The 14,916-nt window shown below is 42.2% G+C and overlaps 1 protein-coding gene across 1 annotated transcript in view; it reads left to right on the top strand.

Annotated features, from left to right (window-relative positions):
- The window catches only part of LOC126470617 (uncharacterized), a 366,250-nt gene extending 358,943 nt beyond the window's left edge, over positions 1-7,307 (top strand). The window contains exon 13 of the mRNA XM_050098574.1: positions 3,658-7,307. Coding sequence (XP_049954531.1) covers positions 3,658-3,773 — 116 coding nt within the window. The 3' untranslated portion in view covers positions 3,774-7,307. The remainder of the gene's footprint in view (positions 1-3,657) is intronic.
- Positions 7,308-14,916: the final 7,609 nt, after the last annotated feature.

Raw genomic sequence — 14,916 nt, 5'->3', positions numbered from 1 at the left:
ACACCTGACTAACGTTTTCAATGATGTGTCTAATTTTTTGTATGTACACACACCTGCCCTATACAGTTAGTGTCCACTTTTGGCTAAACATACTAAACATGCATTTAACAATACATGATGATGTTGTAGGAGGTAGGAGTAGATTTCTTTTACTCCAAATAACACACTTAAAAAGGTTTTCAATCTTATTCCTTTGGGTATAACAAATAACAAGGTACCACAGTATCCAACAGGTTTTTTATTTCCATGTTAAGTGACTTGCATCTTTCTGGATTCCACCTTTCAACAGTTTAGATAGAAGATAGCACATCAACAGTAAACAGAAAATTGGTCACATGTATGAAGATTTTATACAAGTTTGTATATGGTACTTCAGGAGATGAATTTGATGCACAGATACATAAGAATGGAAATAATATTTGAAAATAATACCAGATGTAGTATGTAAAGAGTTTTAAGGCAAGGAGAAAGATGCTCAAAAATGCATTTAAATAGGAAAGATACAAGGTGGAGAAAAGTAATAAAAAAGAAACTTGCAATATTATTTAAAGAATATCTGTGGAGGAAGGCAGTTATGCAGAACTAGAAGAATATTGTAATTGTTTTACATCAGATGAAAGGAGGTTTTTTTAAAAAAAAAAAATCAGCCTTTCAGCCTCCTCCAGTCACATTATAAAAGATCTCCAGCCACATAGGAGAAACACTGGATGTTAATTAAGCAAAGTAAAACACTGGTTTTAGAATGACCACTAACAAGTAATGACCAAAATTATGAAATAGTGCAGGATAATGGGTTACCTGCTTTGTTTGATATTCATTTATTTTGAAATAGCTTTTAAAGTCTGTCAACTACTTCTGTACCAACAGCCCTTGAAAACTAAATCATTGGTACAACATACATTAGTATACTGAAGAATGTGTGTCAATTGTAAATCTTCCATCAAACTTCTCTAGGAAATTGGTAAATAAAGAATTGAAAGAAGGCTGAAGCAAGGAGATTTCATGTCACTAAAACTATTCTAAGCAGCACTGGAGAAACTTAAGATCTCTAAACTGAATAAAAACCCAGTACAGCTTAATGGAACATACTTGAATCACTTTCATTTTATGACATTGTTCTGTTCTCTTGTAGTGCTAATAAATGTACAGCAAACTGAAGAACTTAGTAGAGCAAGTTTGAAAGCATGTATGAAAATTAATTATAATAAGAGTAAAATACACTGAGGTGACAAGTCATGGGGGTAGCAATATGCAGATATATGGGTGGTGGTAGTATCGCATATACAAGATATAAAATGGCAGCACATTGATGGAGCTGTCATTTGCACTCGGGTGATGCATGTGAAAAGGTTACGGACATGATAATGGCCACTTGATGGGAATTAACATAATTTGAACATGAAATGGTAGTTGGTGTTAGGTGCATGGGACATTCTGTTTTGGAAATAATTAGGGAGTTCAATATTCACAGATACAAAGCCTCAAGAGTGAGCCGAGAATGGCAAGTTTCAGACATTACCTCTCGCCACAGGCAATGTAGTGGCTGAATGCCTTCACACAATGACAAAGGGCAGTGGTGTTTGTGTAGTGTTGTTAGTGCCAACAGACAAGCAACACTGCTTCAATAACTATAGAAATCAGTGTGATACATATGACAAGTGTCTCCGCTAGGACAGTGCAGCAAAATTTGTTTGTTAAGGGACTGTAGCAGTAGACAACTGGCATGAGTGCATTTGCTAACAGCATGACATCATCTTCAGTGCCTCTCCTGGACTTGTGACCATATCAGTTGGACACTAGATGACAGGAAAACTGTGGCCTGGTCAGATGAGTCCAAATTTCAGTTGTAACAGCTGATGGTAGTGTTGGTGTGTGGTGCAGACCCCATGGAGCTATGGACCCAAGTTGGACACTAGATGACAGGAAAACTGTGGCCTGGTCAGATGAGTCCAAATTTCAGTTGTAACAGCTGATGATAGTGTTGGTGTGTGGTGCAGACCCCATGGAGCTATGGACCCAAGTTGTCAATAAGGCACTTTGCGGGCTGGTTTTTGGCTCCACAATAGTGTGGGATATGTTTACATTGAGTGGCCTGGGTCCTCTGGTCCAACTGAACTGATCATTTACTGGGCATAATTACGTTCAGCTAAATGCGGACCATTCTCAGTAGTTCATGGACTTCGTTTCCAAACATTGGTGGAATTGTTATGGATTATGATCTGCCATGTCACCAGGCCACAACTGTTCATGATTGGTTTGAAAAACATTCTGGACAATTCAGGCGAATGATTTGGCCACCCATAAAACATTTATGGGACATAATCAAGAGGTCAGTTTGTGCACAAAGTTCTGCACCAGTAAAACTTTCACAATTATGGATGGCTACAGGAGTAGTATGGCTCAATATTTCTGCATGGGCTTCTGACAACTTGTTGAGTCCATGCCACATCAAGTTGCTGCACTACACCAGGAAAAAGGTGGTCTGACATGACACTAGGTGGTATCACTTGACTTTTGTCACCTCAGTATACTATGTGATAAAGACAATGAAAGATAATTGCACAATAGAACCAGTTGATGAGAGTTTGTACTTAGAACAGCTGAAATTAATGACTAGCTGGGCAACAAAAAAATAAATAGAAGAGTGCATTTGGTAAATTAGACACTTCATTTTGAAAATTCTAATGCATCTGGAACTGGAAGCTTTACTGATTACGGCAGTGAGACATGGACTTAAATGCAACACCATTTTAAAACCTGTGCATTGTTCAGCAAACAATAAAAATATGCATGCTGAGAGTCAATAAAGGAAAATCAGTGTGAAATCTTTGTCACAAGTGTCACGTTTAGCCTTATCTAGGCCAATAGAGCTGTGGCTGAATGTTTCATGTAGTTCTTAGCATCTTATTGGATCAAGATACTCCTACCTAACACTAAAAATCAATCTCTTCATTGGAACAGTGGGCTGCTGTTTTATCTTTGGTCAAGAGGGAGGGCTGCCTGCAAGGTCACTGTTATGTGGTGACAAGGCACTAATTCTGTATTGGTATTTACTGGTATTTTTAGGTGGCACAGGAAAGCAAGCACTTGTAAAAATGTTCCCCTTCTGCATCTACCATAAAATCAAAAGGATTGCTGAGAGACTTAAATCTGTTCAGTGATATACTTTTTGTGGAAACAGCAAGAACAAAAACAGCTACTTGCATCAGAATCTAAGCTCCTATGCAAATATACTGTTCTGCATAAAGATACTATGGAGGCTAATAGAGTACCCATAAAGCAAAACATCTTGTGGAAAATGACTGATTTGATGGCTATTTTTAACTCTGGATATCATGTATTTATTGAAGTACATGTATTCTGAATACAAAATTGCTTTAAAACTTGTTTTCCAATTTGATGGCCACCCTGTAATAACTACTACTGTATTCCATTACCATGGTATTCAACTTCTAGTATTCTTTTTAACATCACTGTGACCTTTCCAGATCTGTATGACACTCTTAAATAGTACAGTAAGCAAGCCAAGAAATTAGTTATTCCATAATAAAACATATTCCTTCCCTATGAGACCATTGTAAATGTTTTCATATTCTATAATGCTGCTGCTGCTGCTTTAATTTGTATACATGCTTATGAAGCACTTCCTTTTTGCAGCACCACCAAGAGTGCCAGGCAGGGAGACCAAATCAGCATCATCAGTGACTACACCCAAAGGATTTGCAATTTTCCTATTAATACTATTTACACTGGGTCAATGCTGTGTATTGTAAATCCTAGCCTATGCTCACTGTTGTGAGGAAATCTTTCTGAAAAAAATGGCTCTCCAGCTCGTCCAAGGAACAATATTTGTCAGGAATTGAAGGGAATGCTTTGAATGAAGTCAAATTTCATCGTGGTCTTTCTCAGGAGTCAAGCAAATATTACAGTACTGTACTAAGTATTATCAGAGTCATTCTTAGCAACCAGCAGGACAGAGTACATGAGCTTTGTATTAGTAGTACTCTGTAAAATAATTATTTTTGTACATTATGTGAGACAATGTATGAGGTGATGTGTGATAAGATATGCTTGATTTTTGACATGTATATACACAGTTAAGAGTAAAGTGTGAATGTGTGAATGTAAAATATCTTTCCTGTTGTGTATAAAGTAAGGTTTACATGTAAAGTATAGCTGTTCAGATTTGAAGCAGACAAAACTTGTGATGTGTAATTGTCAATGATAGAGTAATTATGTATGTCTTGTTATGGATTTTGAACACTTGTTGGAGAAAAGCTCTTTCCACAATCTAATGTAGCAAACAGTGTACCGTTTTCGGCTTACATCAAATACTGTAACACAGTAAACCACTGAAAATGCTTATGTTGTAAGAATTTCTTTTCCATTGTTCAATATGAGTTTACACCAACTTCATACCAAAGAATAAAGGTTTTCAAAGTAATCTTAGTCATGTGTAAACTTGTGACACTGTAAAGAAGACATTTTTAACAGCTAACACAAAATAAAATTGTAGATGATTTCATTTGATGCAAAAAATGGAATAAACAAACAAAAATAATGACTTACTTTAATATTTTGTTCTAGCAATGACTGACACTCTGCAGTTACTCACCAAAGGCACCCTAACAAATCCCATATTGTAAACATATAAATAATTTAACGGTTTGAAACTGCTCAATGATATGCCATGTTTCTTATAATGGACATGATAGAGTGCAGTAACAGTTCGACTTGATCATTGTATTTCACATAATCCTAGTAGTTTTGCACAGTTCAATTATTCATTTTATATCTATCTCAGAAGTGCACTCTTTCATGAATTGATTAGTTTCTAGTGCAAAAAGCAACGGAACTAATATGTGATGTATGAAATAGGGTTTTAAATAAATATGTAGAGCATAAAGTGAACTTTGACATACTAAACTTGAATATATACATTGATAACTGTTATGTAGTAGATATTTAATGTCAATAGACCTCAGTCAAACACTGTACCTGAATTAATTTAATGGAGAAATTTGGCATTTTTATAAGCACTTACTCATAGCAACACATCTGACATGATGAGCACAATAAAGGTTTAGCTTAATTTTATACATATATAGAACCAACCCAAGTGGAAATACAGACAGCTACAAGAAACGTGAGAGCTTTTTGAAGCCTGCTTGGTGAACAGTGTTGTTGAATTAGTTGTAGTACAACTGAGCAAGGTACTATTTATATTGCTCTAATATGGCAATGTGGAAACAAGATTTTTCAGCTGATATGAGGGAATATTATTTTCAGTTGCTACTTCTCTTGAAAGATTGAATTGCCTTTAATAACAGTCTATTGTCTAAAGTGTCATAATTTGTTTTTATGGTAACTCTCATGTAAGTGGAACTTGGGGTACGAGATTGTGACCACTGTACTATATGTTCCTGCCACAACACTGTAAGTTTTTCAGTACAATTTATAAATGACTGCCATTCCTGTTACACTGTTGCCATTCACTCCCGGGTATTAGTTTTGTGAAGAGTGCTCAAAGTGAAAATTAATGTGACAGGGCCATGATTTTTAGCTACAGTTTGATAAACAACTTTTCTAAAATGCCAACTTTCATGGCCAGAAATGCCACACTTGTTAAAATATCCAGAGTTATTTTGCTGTGGACTGATGAATTTCCTGCTGAAACCCAACACTGTGTCCTAGTCTGCAGTGGGGGATTCCAGCTTTTTTGATGGTCTGATGCACACCCTAGCTTGCTACTGACTGAAATAAAATTCCGTTTCTGTGTGCTTCTATGTAGAGGCTTGATGTCACACATTTCGAAAAGTTGAACGCAACTGGCACTTGTCATTTGCTGTCATACACTTTTGCCGTCGCCCTATGGTACTAGTCTTCCTCCATGGGGTGATACCATTAGCAGATGACAGCAACTCACAACAGTCAATTGTGCTAGTTTCCAAACATGTGACTCCCTATGTGTGGGAGCATGCAGAAACAAGAGTTTTACCCCCCTTGAACACGTCCTCCACAGAGAAGGATGAAATTTTCGGTTTTGACCACAAATTAATCCAATCACATCATAATAGCCTGGAATAGTTTAATAAATGGAACAACTCTGTTTTTAAAACAGCACTGTGAGCAGCATACAGATTACTTATTATCTAAGTTGTGTTTGCAAGTAGCCTATCAGTGGCAGTCTTATGCTAGCACTAATCACATTCAAGTTGGTATTGTGTATATACTGCATAGAAATGTCAGCAAATCCTTTGTTTGGAGAAAAAAATTGAAAATATAACCATGTAAATATACAGTATCTTGTTAAAATCATGAGGTAGAAGCAACAACTTATTCTAGTTTCAGAAGAAGAGCAGCCACAGTGAACCAATCCATCATGGCACTTCACAGTGAACATTGTTAAAATTAGTTGAGAGCTGTAACACACACACACACACACACACATTGTCGAGCAGTAGAACTTACAAATTATGTAGAATTGGTGTTCTACAGATGCAAGCATGAACAGTTGCTTTTACTTCGCAATTTTTGCATATTTATCAAGTTTTCCCTTGACAAAAAAATACTGATAGCTACTAGGTGGTATACACGATGCCATCTTGGAATAGATAAATGCTAGTGTAAATTCCTGAAGGACTAGTCTCAAACATTGGTCAAATAATAATTTGTACATGGCTTAAGGATGTTAAGTCAAGTATTTGGAGGCTGAGGAGCACCATGTATGCAAACTGTTCATACCTATGGTTTGTTTGGATGTTTTGTTTAACTATAAATTCATGATAGATATTTTTGAAAATGGCAGGGTTTGATTACAAAATAAAATCTGGAACTGATTTAGACATCAATACTTATAAATATGTTCATCAGCAGCAGTGTCAGTAATTCCATTGGTTGTTGAATCTTACTTTCACGAAAATTGATATGTTCTGGAGTATTTATAATTACTTGCAATTTCTTCCAAGTAATGCAAGAAATGTTAAACTTTTGAAAACTGTCTTTTGAAGATTTATTCCCAGATGCATTTTATGTAATGTATGAGCATTGCCGTAATTTTGTACTTGAAAAGTGAATGCATAAAAGTTGTGTACAGTATGGTTATTTCTCACTATAGTATCACATTATGCACTGAAGACTGAAAACTGTATGTAATTGTATACTGACGCGTTACAAAGTAGTAGAAGGTACTCTGTATGTGTTCTGTTGTCTGTAAATAAAATACTGTGATTCACTGTGTGAATGTGTGAAAGTTATGTACTAAAGACTTTTGTACTTTCCTATTGATTAAATAATTTTACAGAATACATATTCCAAATTATTGTACTAAAAAATAAAATCTCATGTGCAGCTGTAATTAAGTGTATACTAGTACACTGCATCTGTCGGTGTGCTGAGTGAGTAGCTCTTACTACCATCACTTGCTTTCAAAAGGCGAGCACTTCTTGAGTGCAACCAAGCAGCCACATACCCAATTCTAAGGAAAGGTGTTGGTTAACTATGCCAGAACGCAACGTGTCATCTATGGAGAATCTGCAAATCGCCCCCCCCCCCCCCCGCCCCGCTCACCACTGCCCCTCGACGACTGGCCTCCTCCCCCCTCCCCACTGCCCCTCGACGACTGGCCTCCTCCCCCCTCCCCACTGCCCCTCGACGACTGGCCTCCTCCCCCCTCCCCACTGCCCCTAGACGACTGGCCTCCTCCCCCCTCCCCACTGCCCCACGACGACTGCCCTCTTCCCCCCCCACTGCCCCCCCCCCCCCGACGACTGCCCTCTTCCCCCCCCCCGACGACTGCCCTCTTCCCCCCCCACTGCCCCCCCCCCGACGACTGCCCCCCCGACGACTGCCCCCCCCGACGACTGCCCCCCCCGACGACTGCCCCCCCCCCGACGACTGCCCCCCCCCCCGACGACTGTCCCCCCCCCCCGACGACTGCCCCCCCCGACGACTGCCCCCCCCCCGACGACTGCCCCCCCCCCCGACGACTGCCCCCCCCCCCCCGACGACTGCCCCCCCCCCCCCCCCGACGACTGCCCCCCCCCCCCCCCCCCCCCGACGACTGCCCCCCCCCCGACGACTGCCCCCCCCCCCCGGACGACTGCCCTCTTCCTCCCCCACTGCCCCCCGTCGGCTGCTACCCCACTGCCCCTCGCCAATCAACACCTTTCAAAGAGTTACAATGGAGTAATAACTTCATAATAACAATATATTCCATACTGAACGTGAAGTTACATTTTCTTTTGCAAGAAAGAGTCTGAAGATATCAATTTGACTCAGCACATTTATACAGTGCCAAAATTGCTGACTAAAATACTATGCAAAGAGAGAACTTGATTTGATTGCAGAACAATCCTGCTTGTTTAGTCTAGCATCAAACCATGTTATGCAAGTCCAACAATATTTCACGGAGGCAGCTTTCCAACATCAAGTGGATGCTGCTGGTGACTGGTGCCAAGTATCAGCAACCAGTGTCCACACTGTAATGGTGTTTTTATATATGTCACTTCAGAAGCTTGCACATGCGAGAGCTATTGACTAGTCATGCCTGTGGTGGACAAGTGAGGAGTGCCAGGAGAAACTGATGCACAAGTGGAGTTATTCAAGATGTTTGGTTCAGTGAGCTTGTGGAACATTTCAAATTGGTCACAATGGGTAACAATAATATGGAAAAGACAAATTGCTACACTTTATAGAGGCAGCACTGATTAGCAGACAGGCATAATGGAAAAAGATTGCTGAAATATCTGTAGCATTCACTTTTATTTTGCCCCTCTGACTCAAAGCATCCTCTGTGGTGAGTAGCAATCTATCCATTTGATATTGTTACTTCAAATTGTTCATAAGACATACCAAAATAACTAAATAAATGGTCCTTAACAAGACCGCCATGCCTTCCAGAGACAGTGAAATTCACAATAGTCTTCTTGTTAAAATAACGCTTATAAATTACATCTTTCCTCACAAAGTATTTGAGGTAGGAAGTTGAACTTTTTACAGATTATTTATTGGAATATAGGCTACAACTTAACACAGGGATTTTACAAAATTTTAGTTCAGTTATTAAAGATGATTTTTTTTCAATTGTAATGAAAATTCACAACGTTTTTTGCAATTTTTTATTTATATATTCAAAAATATACAGTTTTTTGGAAAAAGGCTGTGTTAAATTATGCAGAAGGTACTGTGTAACATTTACTGAAAGTTTTAAACAAATATGTTTGGAAGATTCTTAGAAAACATGTAATTAGTATGAGAAAATAAAAGTTTTGGGAATCGAGTGACAAAGATTGGATTAACTTTTTAGTGCATTCCAGGTCCATAGGATGGATTATCTTCATCCTCCTCCAGCTTCCTCTTGTTCCTCCTCCTGTTTACTCTTGCTTGTATTTCTAGACTCTTTACAGCCCTGTCTGCAGCCCGAAGGCGTTCCTTGTCTAAAGCAAGCATCGCTCGTTGTTGTGTTCGTAGATTTTGCTACCATTTTCTTCAGTTGCAGTTACTGCAACACTGTTCCAAAAGGTGGTCATGTATGAACACTTATCACATTTCAGTTGTATTTCACTAGCAAGTCCTATGTGCTTTATTATGGAGAGTTCCAGACCAACTTCACTACAATGAATACATCTTACACGGTTTTAAAAAATTCCTTTGAGACCCGACATATCAAATATTTCATTCACATCCGATTCGCCCATAAAACATTCATAGTTTTCACTCATTGAACCAAGCTTCTTCTGTGAAGTATTTTCTTTCCCACTTTGACTGCTATGGGCAGGTGTACTTGAGAGGTTAGATTCACTCACTTGGTTATCGTCTTTATTGTTTACAGTAATAACACATACCTTTGGCTTTCCAACATTTCTCCTTTTCTTAAAAGCCTTCAGAGGATTTCTAATAACTTTACTTTTACTCATTATTATACTTCAACAAAAGAGACTCAAGAAACAGAATTAATTACGAATATTTTCGAGATAATGACAGAGTAAATAAACATGAAACAATCGACAATCACACCAGCGATATATATTGAACCATCACAGGTTAGCCACAACACATACTTTATCTCACATCACTAAAATGTACCTGATGAACACGGACGTTAATAATAACACCATTTGACAGCAGTTTAACAGCGCCACAGTGGGTCGCGCCCATGTAGAACACATTTCAAAAAAAAAAATTAAAAATAGTTGTAGTCTTCGGAATTGAATAAATTATATAACTATTAAAAGGTAATAGTCGGCAGATTCAGAAAACCCAAAAAAGTAAAAATTGAACTTTTCATGATTTTGAGCCTTTCTGGAGCCCCTTAACACAATATAAACACTTTCTTCAATCCTTTGAAGAGACTGCAAATAAAAGCAACACTTGATTGTAAATGGAATACTAGTTGTGCTTATTGCATAGCATCTGACTTGCTTTCAACAAGTGAAACTCTGCACCCTGCCAACTCTATATCTGGCCAAGGAACACAGCTGCATGTTGTTCTGACTTGCCTAGCATGTGCTCTGCTTGAGTGAGTCTTGATATAGTCTGAGAACATACTCCTCCTGGAATGATTTCTTTATTGATGAGTCCTGAAATTGAAACCTTCCTTCCTTTGATAGGTACATTAAAATTAACTGCTTAATTTAGATGTGAGCTTCCATATGAGCAGTAGGCTATAAAGTATTTTTTAGTAATTTTTAAGTGTCACAGTTTGTAGTGAAAATTGTGGTGCACTGGTTGACACACTAGACATGCACTTGGATCCCTATCTCTCTGTCCTCCATTGCTAATGTTTCCTCCACTTGTTATTAGATTCTATGGAATAGGTAAGAGAGAGAGTGTGTGTGTGTGTGTGTGTGTGTGTGTGTGTGTGTGTGTGTGTGTGTGTGTGTGTGTGTGTGTTACTACGTTGAATATGTGCAGAAGTCAGCTTTTGTATAATGATCACGCTGTTTGATGTTGACTTGAGCATCCACTGGTTTTCCAAGAAAATTGTCAGTAGAATTAGAAAGAGATGGACAGTGACGATTCTTCTACTCTCCTTTTAAGTTGTACTTTATTATCAGTCAATTTTTTTATACTTGCTGACAAGTTACTGAAAATATTTGTTGCTCTACAGTGGACACCTTTCTAGACCAAAGTAACTTTATATCTTTATGTAGATGGCACTTATTTCTAGTACTGAGACACACACACACACACACACACACACACACACACACACACACACACACCCCTCTCCCCCTCTCCCCTCTCCCCCTCTGCCCCCTTCTGCCCCCCTGCCCCCCTCTTCGCCCTCTCCCCCACCCGCCTCCCGACCCCCCATCCCTCTCCCTCTCTCCCTCTCCCCCTCACTCCCCCACTCCCTCCCTCTCCCTCTCCCCCCACTCCCCCACTCCCTCCCTCTCCCTCTCCCCCCACTCCCTCCCTCTCCCCCCACTCCCTCCCTCTCCCCCCACTCCCCCCACTCCCTCCCTCTCCCCCCACTCCCCCACTCCCCCCACTCCCTCCCTCTCCCCCCACTCCCTCCCTCTCCCCCCACTCCCTCCCTCTCCCCCACGCCCTCCCTCTCCCCCTCCCCCCACTCCCTCCCTCTCCCCCTCCCCCCACTCCCCCCTCTCCCTCTCTCCCTCTCTCCCCCTCCCCCCACTCCCTCCCTCTCCCTCTCTCCCCCTCCCCCCACTCCCTCCCTCTCCCTCTCCCCCCACTCCCTCCCTCTCCCTCTCTCTCCCTCTCCCCCCACTCCCTCCCTCTCCCTCTCTCTCCCTCTCCCCCCACTCCCTCCCTCTCCCTCTCTCCCCCTCCCCCCACTCCCCCCACTTCCTCCCTCTCCCTCTCTCCCCCTCCCCCCACTCACTCCCTCTCCCTCTCTCCCCCCTCTCTCCCCCCTCCCTCTCCCCACTCTCCCCCCCACTCTCTCCCTCTCCCCCTCCCCCACTCTCCCCCTCTCCCCCACTCTCCCCCCCCACTCTCTCCCTCTCCCCCCACACTCTCCCACTCTCTCCCTCTCCCCCCACACTCTCCCACTCTCTCCCTCTCCCCCCCACTCTCTCCCTCTCCCCCCACTCTCTCCCTCTCCCCCCACTCTCTCCCTCTCCCCCCCACTCTGTCCCTCTCCCCCCCCACTCTGTCCCTCTCCCCCCCCACTCTCTCCCTCTCCCCCCCACTCTCTCCCTCTCCCCCCACTCTCTCCCTCTCCCCCCCACTCTCTCCCTCTCCCCCCACTCTCTCCCTCTCCCCCCACTCTCTCCCTCTCCCCCCACTCTCTCCCTCTCCCCCCCACTCTCTCCCTCTCCCCCCACTCTCTCCCTCCCCCCCACTCTCTCCCTCCCCCACTCTCTCCCTCCCCCACTCTCTCCCTCCCCCACTCTCTCCCTCCCCCACTCTCTCCCTCCCCCACTCTCTCCCTCCCCCACTCTCTCCCTCCCCCACTCTCTCCCTCCCCCCACTCTCTCCCTCCCCCCACTCTCTCCCTCCCCCCACTCTCTCCCTCCCCCACTCTCTCCCTCCCCCCACTCTCTCCCTCCCCCCACTCTCTCCCTCCCCCCCACGCTCTCCCTCACCCCGCGCTCTCCCTCACCCCCGCGCTCCCCCCCCCCGCACTTTGCCTCCCCCCACTCTCTCCCCCCCACTCTCTCCCCCCACTCTCTCCCCCCCCCCCCCCCCCCCCACACCCTCCCCCCCACCCTCTCCCCCCACTATCTCCCCCCCCACTATCTCCCCCCCCCACTATATCCCCCCCCCACTCCCCCCCCCCCCCCACTCTCTCCCCCCACTCTCTCCCCCCACTCTCTCCCCCCACTCTCTCTCCCCCCACTCTCTCTCCCCCCACTCTCTCTCCCCCCACTCTCTCTCCCCCCACTCTCTCTCCCCCCACTCTCTCCCCCCCACTCTCTCCCCCCCACTCTCTCCCCCCCTCTCTCCCCCCCCCCAATCTCTCCCCCCCAATCTCTCCCCCCCCACTCTCTCCCCCCCACTCTCTCCCCCCACTCTCTCCCCCCCACTCTCTCCCCCCCACTCTCTCCCCCCCACTCTCCCCCCCCCCACTCTCTCCCCCCCACTCTCTCCCCCCCTCTCTCCCCCCCACTCTCCCCCCCCCCACTCTGTAATGCATTGTCCCAGAATACACCATATTTTGCTCCAAAACATGAAAAGCTCAAGTGTAAAAAGACAGGAAGTAAATTTGGTTAATGTTAAAGAAAGAGTGAGAATCTTTGCTGTTGTCAACAGAGGGAGAAGTATGAACGATGGATGGCAGCAGAGGAGCAGAAGTGAAATAGTAAATGGGAAAGGAGAGGACAATTATGAATTGAAAGAAAAAAAAGGAAGTTCTGCCCAATTAAGGGAGATGGGAAGGGTGTGATAAAACAGAATAATGAACTGTATGAGGTTTGTGGATAAGGCACTGAGAAAGAACACCAAAATTAAGATATATTACAAAAAAGAAAAGGGTTAAGTGAAATCAAAATGAAAGGAAATAAGAGCTTAGTGTTCAAGAATATACATAATTCGAATTTTATCTGGCTAGCTGAAGTCCTCTTTCAACTTAAATTAATAGATGAGTTTCTTTTGTTTACACTGATTAACTTTGCATGACTAAGTAAACAGTCATTTCAAGAATAATTTTGGGCATCTTCAATTCTAACACCATTAACTGTCTGTTCATTGTAACTTATTAACTAGCCTATTTGCTAAATCATTGCCGTTAAATGTCACATCCTTGGCGTTCTGACTTACTCCCATTTCATAGCATTTCAGCCACATACAAACATGTTTCCTTTTTGTTGGCGCTACTTCTTCATGTTTGATGATGAACTTAAAGTGAAAATATGTTGTAGCCAACACATTTAAATGATTTTGTTTGATTAATTCATCACATATTTCTGCAAGTATGTCACCCAAAAAAGATTGGAAATCTGTCAACAAATTAACTACCGGTGTACAGAGATGTTTCTATTCCTCTGTGCGTGATTTTCTCAAAAATCCACAAAAATGATGATAGCAAGGAATTTGATCATATAAGTGTCTACCTTTTACTTCCCTTTCATAAAGTAATTTTGTTAGCGAGCATCCCTGTATGTCCGCAAACTATCAGTACCTGAAATACATTCAGCTCAGGTGACGTAACTGAACATCAATATGTGGTGCGTTGACCTATATAGACTATTGATATTTCATTGTACCAATGTGGGTCTATAGGACTAGAGATAGATGCTGAATGAAATGTATTTGGATTTCAAGAGAGCAATGCATGAGGCCTTCAATGACTGCCATATCAGAATACTTTCAAGAGATCTTTTACAAAATCCAAAGAAATTCTGGTTGCACATAAAAGATGGTTGGGGCAACAAAGTACAGTCACTCATGGATAAGTCGGGATCTGAAATGGATGGTAGCAAAGCAAAAGCAAAAATTCTTAAATCAATTTTCAAATATTCCTTTACACATCGAAACCCAGGAGCGTTGGTCCACTTTAATTCCTGTGCCACTGAATAGATGAGTGAAATAGATACTAGTGTCAGTGGCATCAAGAAACAGCTGAAATCATAAAAAGTGAAGAAAGTTCCATGGCCTAATGGAATCATGTCATATTCTGTACTGAACTTGTGGCTAAGTTAGCCTTTCTTATGACTATAGTATACCATCGATCCTTCAAATAAAAAACTGTGCCACATAGCTGGAAGACAGCACAAGTCACAAATGTCTATAAGAAGGGTAGCAGAAGTGATTTAGAAAACTACCATCCAATATCCTTGACATCCATTTGTTGTAGAATTTTGGAACATATTCTGTGCTCAAATGTATTGAGATATCTTGAACAGACAGATCTCCTCTATACCGACCAGTGTGGATTCCAAAAAACATCCATCACATGAAATGCAATTCAGCACTTTTCTCACATGATGTACTAAAAGCCGTAGATAA

The sequence above is a fragment of the Schistocerca serialis genome, chromosome 3 (genome assembly GCF_023864345.2).
Source record: "Schistocerca serialis cubense isolate TAMUIC-IGC-003099 chromosome 3, iqSchSeri2.2, whole genome shotgun sequence".
In the NCBI taxonomy this organism is placed as follows: Eukaryota; Metazoa; Arthropoda; class Insecta; order Orthoptera; family Acrididae; genus Schistocerca; species Schistocerca serialis.
Note: the sequence above shows the minus strand (reverse complement) of the source record. Positions and strands in the feature narration are given on the sequence as shown.